The 10,986-nt window shown below is 55.6% G+C and overlaps 1 protein-coding gene across 3 annotated transcripts in view; it reads right to left on the bottom strand.

Annotated features, from left to right (window-relative positions):
- Positions 1 to 441: 441 nt before the first annotated feature.
- MEIS3 (Meis homeobox 3) overlaps positions 442 to 10,986 on the bottom strand; it is a 10,887-nt gene continuing 342 nt past the window's right edge. Inside the window, exons 2-13 of one of the 3 annotated variants that reach the window (XM_032388232.1) lie at positions 9,296 to 9,477; positions 8,946 to 9,105; positions 8,800 to 8,850; positions 7,765 to 7,815; positions 7,435 to 7,584; positions 5,052 to 5,163; positions 4,717 to 4,865; positions 3,828 to 3,904; positions 3,550 to 3,608; positions 3,359 to 3,442; positions 2,685 to 2,747; positions 442 to 855 (exon numbers count right to left, since the gene is read on the bottom strand). In XM_032388232.1, the coding sequence (XP_032244123.1) occupies positions 2,698 to 2,747; positions 3,359 to 3,442; positions 3,550 to 3,608; positions 3,828 to 3,904; positions 4,717 to 4,865; positions 5,052 to 5,163; positions 7,435 to 7,584; positions 7,765 to 7,815; positions 8,800 to 8,850; positions 8,946 to 9,105; positions 9,296 to 9,477 (1,125 nt within the window). In that variant the 3' untranslated portion in view covers positions 442 to 855; positions 2,685 to 2,697. The remainder of the gene's footprint in view (positions 856 to 2,684; positions 2,748 to 3,358; positions 3,443 to 3,549; positions 3,609 to 3,827; positions 3,905 to 4,716; positions 4,866 to 5,051; positions 5,164 to 7,434; positions 7,585 to 7,764; positions 7,816 to 8,799; positions 8,851 to 8,945; positions 9,106 to 9,295; positions 9,478 to 10,986) is intronic. The other 2 variants (XM_032388233.1, XM_032388234.1) reach the window with 2 other exon arrangements.

Genomic DNA, 10,986 nt, shown 5'->3' with positions numbered 1-10,986 from the left:
TGAACCACAAAGCTTTGGAGTGGCTTGTTACACAGCGATAGCTAATTGATATAGAGTGCCTGAGGACAGTGGGGCTTAAGAGTACCAATTATTGGGACGGCTGGGTGGCTCAGTCGGTAAAGCGGCCGCCTTCGGCTCAGGTCATGATCCCAGGGTCCTGGGATCGAATCCCGCATCAGGCTCCCTGCTCAGCGGGAAGCCTGCTTCTCCCTCTGCCCACTCCCCCTGCTTGTGCTCTTGCTCTCTGTTTCTCTCTCTCTCTGACAAATAAATAAGTAAAATCTTTAAAAAAAAAGAGTATCAATTATTATTATAATTCGTGATTCATGAGCTTCAAATTGATGAGAATTTGAATCTCGAAAGAGACACAAGAACTCAGATTGGTGCCTTTTTGTTTTTAAGACTTTATCATTAAAAAAAAAAAAAAGTAGAAGACTTCCATGAAGGGAGGTAGGGGAGAGAAGGGGTAGGGAGTGGGCTGGGAGGACAAGGGGACCTCTTCCAAATGTCGGATCCAGCTGACCCTCCTTCCCTGACCTCCCCAGTCCACCGCCAGTCCCTTCTCTGGCCTGGAGGCGGGGGACCCCCAGCCACCATCTTCTGAAGACCCAGGCCCGGGATTTCAGCTTGGGTTCCAGGCAGAGGTGAGGGCAGAAGCGGGGCACAGGGTCTGGGGGCCTTGTCTTTGTCCTTGAGAGACCCTCGAGTGGGCGCTCAGGCCCCCATGTCCCAGTGGGGCCCCAGGGAGGTAGGCATTGCTTTGGGGGCCTTAGGAGGTGGGGTCCTGAAGTCAGGGGGCCAGGTGGGGACCAGAACCAGGTGTGAGCCTGGTGGTCACAGTCCAGAGGCGGGGGTCTGTGGAGAGGGGACGAGAGGCCAAGTCAGGAAGTGGGGAGGGGTCTGGCCCCACATTAGCCCCATAGTGAGAGGAATGCAGAGGGAGGGAGGGAAGCAGAATAGAAACAGAGGTGGCAGAGAGAGAGATGAGGTCCTCTGACACTCAGACCAGGCCACACCTGTCCTTGGTTGGTCGGGCCAGAGCTGAGACCCCCACTGACCTGCCAGGCTCCGGACAAACATGTCCATCTCTCCTTCCCAGGCTCCATGCCTAAGCCCTCCTAGGTCTCCACTCCCATCTCCCAGCCTTTCTGTTGGCCCCAAGTTCATTACTCACCCACCTATTCTGCTGGCGCCAGCCCAGCCCAGTCCTCCTTCCCCCTCATTGGTGTGTAGGCAGTGGTGATGGGGGCGGGCGGCTGTCTCATAGCCATGAGTCTGCTAAGTGCACTGGGCCTTTGCATATGCTATTTCCCTCCTTTCCTGCCTCACTCCTTCCATTCTGGTCTCAGCTCCCAAGTCCCCTCTTCCAGGAAGTCTTCCCTGAATGCCCCCAGCCTGGGTCTGATGCCCCCGCTGGGCTCCTCCAGTTCCTGGGTTCCCTCATCCCAGCTCTGCTCACTTTGGGTCATCACTGTCTGAAGACAGGTCTGTCTCCCCTGCTGGACAGTGGGCCCCGTGAGGGCAAGGCTGGGCTGTCATGGTCACTGCTATGTCCCAAGTACCAGCCAGCACAGGGCCAGGCACAGAAGTGCTCAGGGAATGTGCATTAAATGAATGAAGGAATGAAGAGGTGCTAAACTAAAGACTCTAGATTGCATCTAGAGGGCACTAGGAAGGCACAGAAGAGTTTTAATCCAGAGAGAGTCAAGATCTGATTTGTGTTGTAGAATTTCCAGGCAGCCTCTCAACCCTGGGTCTTTGCACATGCTATTCCTTCTGCTTTTTTGAGCTGAGTGAACCTGCACAAGTGAACTCTTCTTTGAGCATCAATTTTCTCATCTGTAACATGAAAATAATATTTTCTCCCTCTTGGGGTTTTTATTAAGACTAAGTGAGAAGATGCTCTAAAGCCTTAAGACATGGGAGAGTAAAAGAATGTACCCTACTCCTTTGCCCCCCACTTCTACCCAGTGAACTCCTATTCATCCTTCAGTGTCCTACCCAGAAGTCACTTCCTCTATGAAGTCTTTCCTGATATCTCAGAGATAGGTGATGTTCTCTCCTCTGAGCAAGCTGTGTTTTATTGTTTCAGCTGTTGCTCTGTCATTCTTTCCTGATGTCCACTTCCTCAAAAGCCCAAATCTTCTCAAGAGCAGGACCCTATGTGAGGCTGCTCAATATGCTGGAGATGTATGAATGGGTAGGTGTGTGGATGAATGGGTTTGTAGGTGGGTGGGTGAATGTATGGAGGTGGACATATGAGTGGGCTGATGTATTTTCTGATGGATGACAGGTAGTAAATGGATGCATGGATGGATCATGGGTAGGTAGGTAGGTGAGTGAATGCGTGGATAAGTGGGTGGATGTGTGGGTGGGTGGATCAGGGTGGAGGTGGATGGATGAATGGGGAGGTGGGTGGATAGATGAATGGGTAGTGAGTGGACATTTGTTTGGATGGATAGTAGGTAGGTTGATGATTGATGGATGGATAAATATATAGACAGATGAATGAGCAGATGGATGGATGGATGAATCATCCCCCCAGTAAGCCTTGGAGAACCCTCAGTTCAGGGACCCATGCTGACCCTGCTCTGGGTGAGCCCAATATTGGAATCTGGAGGTCTTACCAAGGTTTGAGAGCCACACAACCCCCAACCCAGAACCCCTAGACATTGGACACTCACACTTGTCCTGAATCTATAGATAATGCCACTCTCCTTCTAAGTTCAAACTCATTCCCATCGACCCTGGAAGACAAAAGAGGAAGATTGTGAGTCTTCACCAGACATCCCCATATGCCCCTAAATCCCTCCCACCTGCTCCTTCCCCAGGGGATCCCTCTATCAGGACAGACTGAATCATCATTTAAGAAAGTACTAGTCCTGGGATGCCCGGGTGGCTCAGTTGGTTGAGCCTCTGATTCTTGGTTTCAGCTCAGGTCCTGATCTCAGGGTCCTGAGACTGAGCCCCGCGTTGTGCTCTACTCTCAGCACAGGGTCTGTTTGTCCCTCTCCCTCTGCTGCTCCACCCCTACCCCACCCAGCTCGTGTGTGTGTGTGTGTGTGTGTGTGTGTGTGTGTGTGTGCTGCGCTCTCTCTCAAAGAAAATAAATAAGTAAATAAAATCTTAAAAAAAAAAAAAAGGTACTACTCCTTTAAGGAAAAGTAGAACCTTCCAACGGATGGGCAGGGCCTGGAAAGAAGCACCAGGAAATCTGCAATTGCCTCTCCCGCTCCGCTGTTATGCAAATGAAGTACTGCATTATTCATGAATTTAATCCCAGAAGGTGGGACATCGCCATTAAGAGGAGGGGCCTGGCGTGTTGGGGGCATGGCTTAGTTAAGGGGCGGGGACTTACCTGGAGGTCTGACAGTCATGTGCGGCTGAGCTTCCGAGTAGCCCCCCATTGGCTGGCCCTCTGGGCTGAAGGCTGCACTCTGACCTGGGAGGGAGGTTGAGGGGTGCAGGCTGAGCCCCAGGATATGCGGGTCCCAGCTTTGATACTCCCCAGGGAACATTAGGCCCTCTCTCCCCACCTTCTCCCCGTACCTGTGCGGTTGGATTGATCGATCATTGGTTGCACGATGCGTCTCCGGGCGTTAATGAACCTGGGAGGGGGTTATGGAAACCGAGCAGGGTGTAAAGAGGGAGTAGGAGAGAGGCAGAAATGAACACACGGAGACAGAGCTGGAAAGAGAGGACGGGGATGGGGAGGGGAGAGGAGAGGCTCCCAGGGGCTGCGGGGCCTCTTTCAGCACCGCGGACAGCGCCCGGCCTCCCACCCCGGGCTGGCCCACGGACCCGCACAAGTCTCCTGGGTCACTCACCAGTTGTTGACTTGCAAGATGGTGAGCCCTGTGTCCTGCGCCAGCTGTTTCTTCTGCTCCTCCGAGGGGTATGGGTGCTGTGGCCACCAGCAAGAGTCACCCTGCCTGCCCAGCAGCCATCTGGTCCCCAAGGCCTGGCCCCATGAGGATGGTGAGCCCAGGCTGGGGCAGGGCCGGGAGAGCCAGCTCTTCGGAGCTGCTCCAGGCTCCCCCAGAGCCCAGTGGAGGGAAGCGGAGCCAAGCTTCGGGCAATTATGCCTGTGGGCGCCCCCGCCTCTTCCAGCAATTAGAGGCTAATTGGCCAGCTCTCATTAGGGAGACCGAAGCTCGGGGTGGGGGCTCCAACACCAGAAAGGAGGCAAAGCCCAGCACGGGGCCCTGTCTGAGTCTCTGTCAGGGTCCCGGTGCATGTCTCTCTCTGTCCCGGTCTCTGTCCCTCTGTGACTCAGTCTCTCCCTGACTCTCTTCCTGTATTTTCCCGGCTCCCTCCACGAGGCAGCATGCTGCACTGGATAAGGCCAAACTGCCTGCATCTGAACACACTTCTGGCTAGGAGACCTCTGGGCTCCTCACCTGCAAAATGGAGCTCCTCACAGCCCCATCCTCATAGGCTCTGTTTGGTGATGACTGTTGAGGGGGCGGGATGTGAATGGGTGGTGGGTTGGGGGCAGGACTGAGTGAGTTCAGAGCCCTAGCGGCACCTGGCACGCAGCTAGTGCTCACGGATGCTTGCTCTTGTTAACCGCCTCCCCTTGAGATTCGCCCTCAGTATCTCCCCCATGCCTCAGTCTCCCATCACTGGGTCTCTCTCACGGCCTCAGTCTCTGTGTGACCATCCTTCTCCTTCTCTCTCTATGCCTACCCTGCACCCGAGCCCCAGGGCTCTCACCGAGAGGTGCTGGAACAGCCAGGCTCTCATGATATTGGTAGCCACCTTGGGGAAGATCCCCCTCTTCTTATTCCGCCGCCGCTCCTGGTCCAGCTCCTCGTCCTCTCCCCCGGAACTGGGAGAGGCCACGCTTGTGTCTAGTCCGTCTCCTGAGGGAGGACAGGCATGCTGTGCTTGTGGGCAGTGAGCGGGGGGACCAGAGGGACCCAGAACCCTCACCCAAGAGACTGCTCCACACCTCTGTCATCCTTGCGCCTCTGGAAGTCCTACTTGCTGTCTAACTTCAATCCTCAGACCAACTCCCACATTTCCCCTCCACCTCCCAGGCGTCTTACCTTGGTCACTGGAGTTGTCCCCACTCTGGGAGGCTAGGCCCCCACTGGATGGACCCGGGGTCCCCAAATGTACAGACCCGCTGTCCTCATGGTCTCTAATCCATGTATTATTCTGGAAAACAAGAGCTAGAGGTCAGTGCCAAGGCTTGGGTGCTCTATAGCATAGTGGCGGAGACCATGGGCTCTGGAGCTGGGACACCTGAGTGTAAAGCCTGTCCCTGCCTCTTTCCTGGCTGTGTGACCTTGGGCGAGTTGCTTCAATTCTCTGTGCCTTCGTTTCCTCAACTGGAAAACAGGACAACTCTCCCTACCTCACAGAGCGTGGAAAGGACTCAGTGAGTTCATTCACATAAAGACACATACCAATCGCCCCATAAAAATGAGCTTATACAGATCCGTGACAGCTTATCTGAAATCCTTGGGGACCAGCAGTGTTTCAGAATTCAGAACTTTCCACATTTTAATTTTTTTTAAATTTATTTTTAAAAGTAATCTCCAACTCACGACCCCAAGATCAAGAGTTGCACGCTCTACCGCCTGAGCCAGCCGGGCGCCCCTAGAACTCTTCGCATGTGTAGACAGTAAATTCGTGCACACCCTGTGTATTTCATAACACCCCCAGCAGGGCCTGGGGCTTAACCTCCTCACCAAACTCATTAACATTTCTGCAGCAAGATGGATGAATATTTAACTAAGTGGAATAAATAAAGGCTATAAATAGCCTCTCATTAGTTCAGGTCAGACTTTGCTGCCAAATGAGTTTGCACTAAACTTACGGGGGATAAAAAACAACTTTCAGTTTTCAGCGACAGGGAGGGAGGTGTCTCTGAATTGCAGATCGGGGGAGTTCAGGCTGTGCTTTCTTTATGCAGACTCCGACACACTTTGAAGAACTGGACAATGCATTGGATCTGCCCTCGGCCCCAGTTCCGTGTCCTGGAGGCTGACCTACCTGTACACACTTCATCAACGCCCTTTGTCTTTCAGTTTCAGGTTCAGCTCAATTGTTGGGAGGCAGACTGGGTGGGTTCAGCTCTTGTTGAACCCCAGGGTGCCCCACCTGCCCTATTGATTACCCTCAACCCTGCCTGTTGCTTTGTAAGCAGCCCTCCCCCCCCCCCCCCCCCCCCCCCCAACATGGCCCATTGCGGGTGCATCATCTATCCTGCAGGGGCCGGGCTGGAGATGCCACAGCTGAGAAGGTTTCTCCAGGTGTGGTATGTCTGTGTGGAATTGTGTGTTTGATTGCATGATGGACGGGCGAGCGAACTGCGGAATCATCCGTCCGAAGGCTTTTGAGCTTGGCTGCAAGGGTCGCCTCCGGCTCTTCTAGCGCTGGCTCTGATGGGACGCTGTGGGTGAGCGTCCACAGCAGTGTGCCCGAAGCTGTCTTGGGATTGTTGTGTGGCACGTGTCAGTGTGCCCACGCCTGTGTCCCTCTCTGAGATGGCCAGGTGGCTGTATGTGACCATCACGAGGCCACAGTGTTCTAAGTTTGTGTCTGGTGTTCCAGGGCTGGGTTGTCTTCTTTGTGAGACGGTGTGTGTGGTTACCACGCCGGTGGCTTTGTGTCTACACCGGGCTGGAGGATTGCCATGGTGTGTATCGGAGGCTGCCTGAAAACGCGGAATACGGCGATGCCTCTGAGTGGGGCTCTTGCTGCACATGTGCAGATTGTGCGCTGTGGGGCCGAGGGTCCTCGAGGCCCGTCTGTGGCTGCTGTGCGCAGCCGGCCCGAGTCTGTGTCGGGGTACGGCCATGTGCCTGTATCTGGGGCGGGGGTGGCCCGGGTCAGGCTCCGCGCGGCTGTTATGTGACTGCCAACAAAACGCGTCCATCTGCACCTGGGGCTAGGGGCTGTCACGTGGTGAGGGTGGCTCACGTCTGAGTGAGCACAGGCCCTGTGCTCGTGCAGCTCTGGGTCTAAGTGCGGCGCTGTCCAAGTCTGTGCGGCAGGATCTGGGCCGTTTGGCTCCGTCTCCACCGGTGTGACTGTTGTGTGGCTGGGCGTGCTCTAGAAGTGCGGGTCTCGGTCAGGCTGTGCGACGCATGACGCTGCTCTGCGGCTGGGATGTGTGTGCTTGAGTAGGTGGTATATGCGCTCATCTAGCTGCGAGGGAGAACGGCTGTAACTGAGCGTGCGTGGCTGTGTCTAAGGCTCTGTGCGTGCGGCTGAGTCTATGTGTGTGCGTGTGTGCGCATGCGCTGCCATCCGGCTGTGTCCCGGTCTGCGCAGCTGTTGCGTCGTTGGCGCATGCCCAGTGGTCAGGCGTGTCTGGCTGAGGCCGCGGGGTGTGTGCGCGCGCCCTCACGCTGTAGCCCGGCTGTGTCTGCTCGCAGATTTGGTTGCGGGGTGATGCCTGGTGCCCCTTCCCCGGCCCACCTGATCCGGGAGGCTGGGGCAGGAGGCCGGGTAGTCCTCGAGGTCCTCCCTGCAGCCGCCATCCCGATCCTCGATGACCAGGTCGATGGGCATCTTTCCCTTGAGGCAGGTGATGTAGCGGTGACAGAAGTTGTCGCACAGGTCGTGGACCTGAGGGGGCACCGGGGTACTGGGGGGGCCACCCGGGGGCCAGGGCTGGGGTGTACAGGGATGGGGGCAGCATTCTGCTCCAACTCCAGTGGGCAGAGGGCCTGAAGGAGGGGTGGAAGGGGTGAGAAGGGGAGGGGTGGAGGGCAAGCAAGGGTGTGAGGGGAAGTGAGAAGCACTCACCTTCTCCAGCTCCAGCAGGTGGAAGCGGAGCACCTGAATGGCCTGTATCATCTGAAAATGGAGACAGGAAGAGACAGAGCAGGGGAGAGAGGGAGGGATGGAGGGAGAGGAGGAGGGAGGGAAAGAGAGGGAAAGAGGGAGAAAGGGAGAAGGACAAGAGGAGAAGGAGGAAGAGAAAGGAGAAAAAAGGAGAGAGAGGAAGAGAAAGAGTGAGATAGAATGGCAAAGACAGAGGACAGGCAGAGAGGGACAGAACCACAGGGGCAGAGAGCAACAGGGAACAGAGACAGAGACCCAGAATTAAGGGAAGATGGAATGTCAGAGAGTCAGAGACAGAGAAAGAGAAGCAAGAGGTGGAAGAGACAGGAAAGGATCCATTGCAAGAGGAGTGAATGAAGGTCTGCTATAATAAAAATATTCCATCCTTTGCCTGCTTGCCCCTTGCTCCATTTCCCACCCTCTGACTGTAAACTACATTTCCCAGAGTCCTTTGTCAAAAGGGTCAGCCAATAGGAAGCCCTGGCGGGAGCTGGAAAACAAAAATAAGGGAGAAGCCAGGGTATTTCTCCTTCCCTCTCCCTCTCCTCTCTCCTTTGCGCTTTGTCCCTGCACTCATCTTGGCATGGGCTCTGTTGTCCTGGCTGATAGAACAGCTAACGTCTACTGAGTCCCTGTTCTGTGCCAGGCATTGTTCTAAGTGCTTGACTCTTGTTAGCTCATTATATCCTCACAACAGCCCTATGAGATAGGAATTGTTCCTAGCTACAGATGAGGAAACCGAGGCACAGGGAGATTCAGCTACTTGTCCTGGTTCACAAAACTAGTGAGTGGCAGAGCTTGGATTTGAACTCAGGCCATTAGTCCCCATTCTCAAACTCTAGGCTATACTCATTGCAAACGGGCCACAATTACCACTGTTTGATCAAGTGGGTCAGGTGATCTCTTCTCTGCTCCCACAACCAACCCCAGGGCTATGGAGGGTGGGACAGGAGACCCCTGTGGAGGAAGGAGCACTGGGGAGGGCGCAGGTCTCACCAGATTGTCCAGCTCCGGGTTGGAGGAGAAGAGGGGCCTCTCAGAGCGGACCTGGGAGGAAGAGAGAGACCAGGGAGGGGGCGCCCTGTCTTCAGCCCACCCCTCCTCTCTGGCTGTCCTGGCACACAGCAGATGGGGGTGCCCACCTGCTTGGCAAAGGCAGCGATGTCCTCGTTGAAGGAATCAGAGGAGCATACATCACCACCTGGAGGTGTGCCCAGCCCAGCCCCGGCCCCATCCCGGGGCGAGCACGTGGCCAATTCACATTTCTCAAAGACCAGGGCCAGCAGTGGGAAGAGCGGGTGTCTGGGGGAAGCAGGAGAGAAGGTTCATGAGGGAAAGCAGGGGACGTGTGGAGTATGGAGCACCTGGGAGAGGGACAGAAGACCCAAGGGAAGAGATGGAGAGATGAAGACAGAGCAAGAGTGTCAGAGAGACAGAGAAAGGGGCCCAAATCCCAAGACCCCATGGAACCTTCAGTCCTGTCCCCACTCACCCGTAGATCTCATCCTTCTCCCTCCTCAGGCCATCACTGTCCAAGCCCGGGGGCTGGGGCTGGGGAGGCCGGTGGGGGCCATAGGGCCCGGGGGCTCTCGGTGTCGAGGGCACTGCCTCCGAGAAGCCAGCCAGGGCTGCGGTGCTGTCCACGATGCCTGGGTAGTGGGGCAGCTCATCATACTGGGGGGAGGCAAGAGGGGGAGAGCCCCAGGGAGGCATCAGGAAACCTCCCTACCCTGGCATCCAGGAGATGCCCCTCCCTGCCCCCCAGAACAAGCCCTTTCGTTCCCCGTGTCTGAACTCTGCCACCTTTAGACCGCGGACGTCCCATGGAGCTCTCTGGGTGGGTCTGAGAGCCCTGCCCCACGGTCTTCTCTTATACCCCTGGCCTGTGAAAAATGTTCCATCAGAGATTCTTGGTGTGTGGGCAGAAGGGTCCAGAGGAGACAGACTGACCCAGGTCTCAGGTCTGAGGATCAAGGTGGGGGTCAAAGATCAGCTGATGGTAACTACCAACTCCTCCCAGGGTGAGGAGGGGAGGGGGAGAGGGGAGAGGACCATGGAGAGATTCAGATAGAGACTAGGAGCAAGATACAAGAGAGAGACAGAGGATAGGAAAGAGTGGGATGGAGAAGAGAAGATACAGGAGCGAGAGAGAGAGAGATGCTCACTCATGGACGCTTCCCACAAAAGCAGTGCATCATTTATGCATAAATGTAAGTCTACACTGTCACCCCCCCTTCAATTTCATCCCACAGTTGTCAAATATGTCCATCTGACTGTACATATTTAACAACTTGTCACACCCCACTCACCATGTGAATCCACCCCTCCACACACACACACACACACACACACACAGAGCCAAACACCAGACACAGCAATGAAGGAATGAGTCGGTGAATGAATGAATGAGGCATTTAGTGCATGTGTGAATGAATGAATGAATGAGGCAGGTGGCACAGCGCCTGGCACACATTCCATAAACACTTGTTGAACCGAAGTGGAACCCCGCACAACCGCACAACCCACTTGTGTGATCAGCCCCAAAGCGAACCACTGTCATGACAAAAGCATGCACACTGGGGAGGCCAGAGGGGCCTTACCACCCAGGCTAAACCCTCTCCTTGGGCTTGAGGAAACAGGCTCAAAGAAGCCAAGAGACTCAAACAGAAGGATGCAGGCATTCCCGCCACGGGTCGCTGGCCCCTGCCCCTGGTGGGTGTGCGCCGATGGCTGTGTGTGTGTATGTCCCTCTCTCCGTCTCTCTCTCTTCCTCCTCTCCTAACTTCTCCCGAGCCCCGAAGTTGAATCCAACTGTTCCCTGCGGTTCCTCGCACATCCTAAGATGTGCAATGGGGTCCTCACAGCCTGCCACGTTCCCACACCCCGGCACCCCCAAAGGTGCATACTCACCTCCTCGCCTGAACTCTGATCTCCCCATCCCCAGGACCATAGAAGAGAGAATCCCTCGGCCCAGCCTGGTGAGACCCTCCCTCCCCTCCCAGTACTGTCCCCACCCCTAACCCTCAGGAGGACTTGGAACAAAAGTAGACCGGGGAGGAGGACTGGGGAGGGCAGAAGAGGAAGGAGGGGGTAGGAGAAAGGACCTGAGATGGAGCAGGAGACCCAGGGGTGGAGGGAGGGGGAGACCCGGAGCAGAGACAGGGGAGACCCGGGGATAGAGAG

Source organism: Phoca vitulina, unplaced genomic scaffold, assembly GCF_004348235.1.
Source record: "Phoca vitulina isolate PV1807 unplaced genomic scaffold, GSC_HSeal_1.0 scaffold52, whole genome shotgun sequence".
Taxonomy (NCBI): Eukaryota; Metazoa; Chordata; class Mammalia; order Carnivora; family Phocidae; genus Phoca; species Phoca vitulina.
This window is presented reverse-complemented; position numbering and strand designations above follow the sequence as displayed.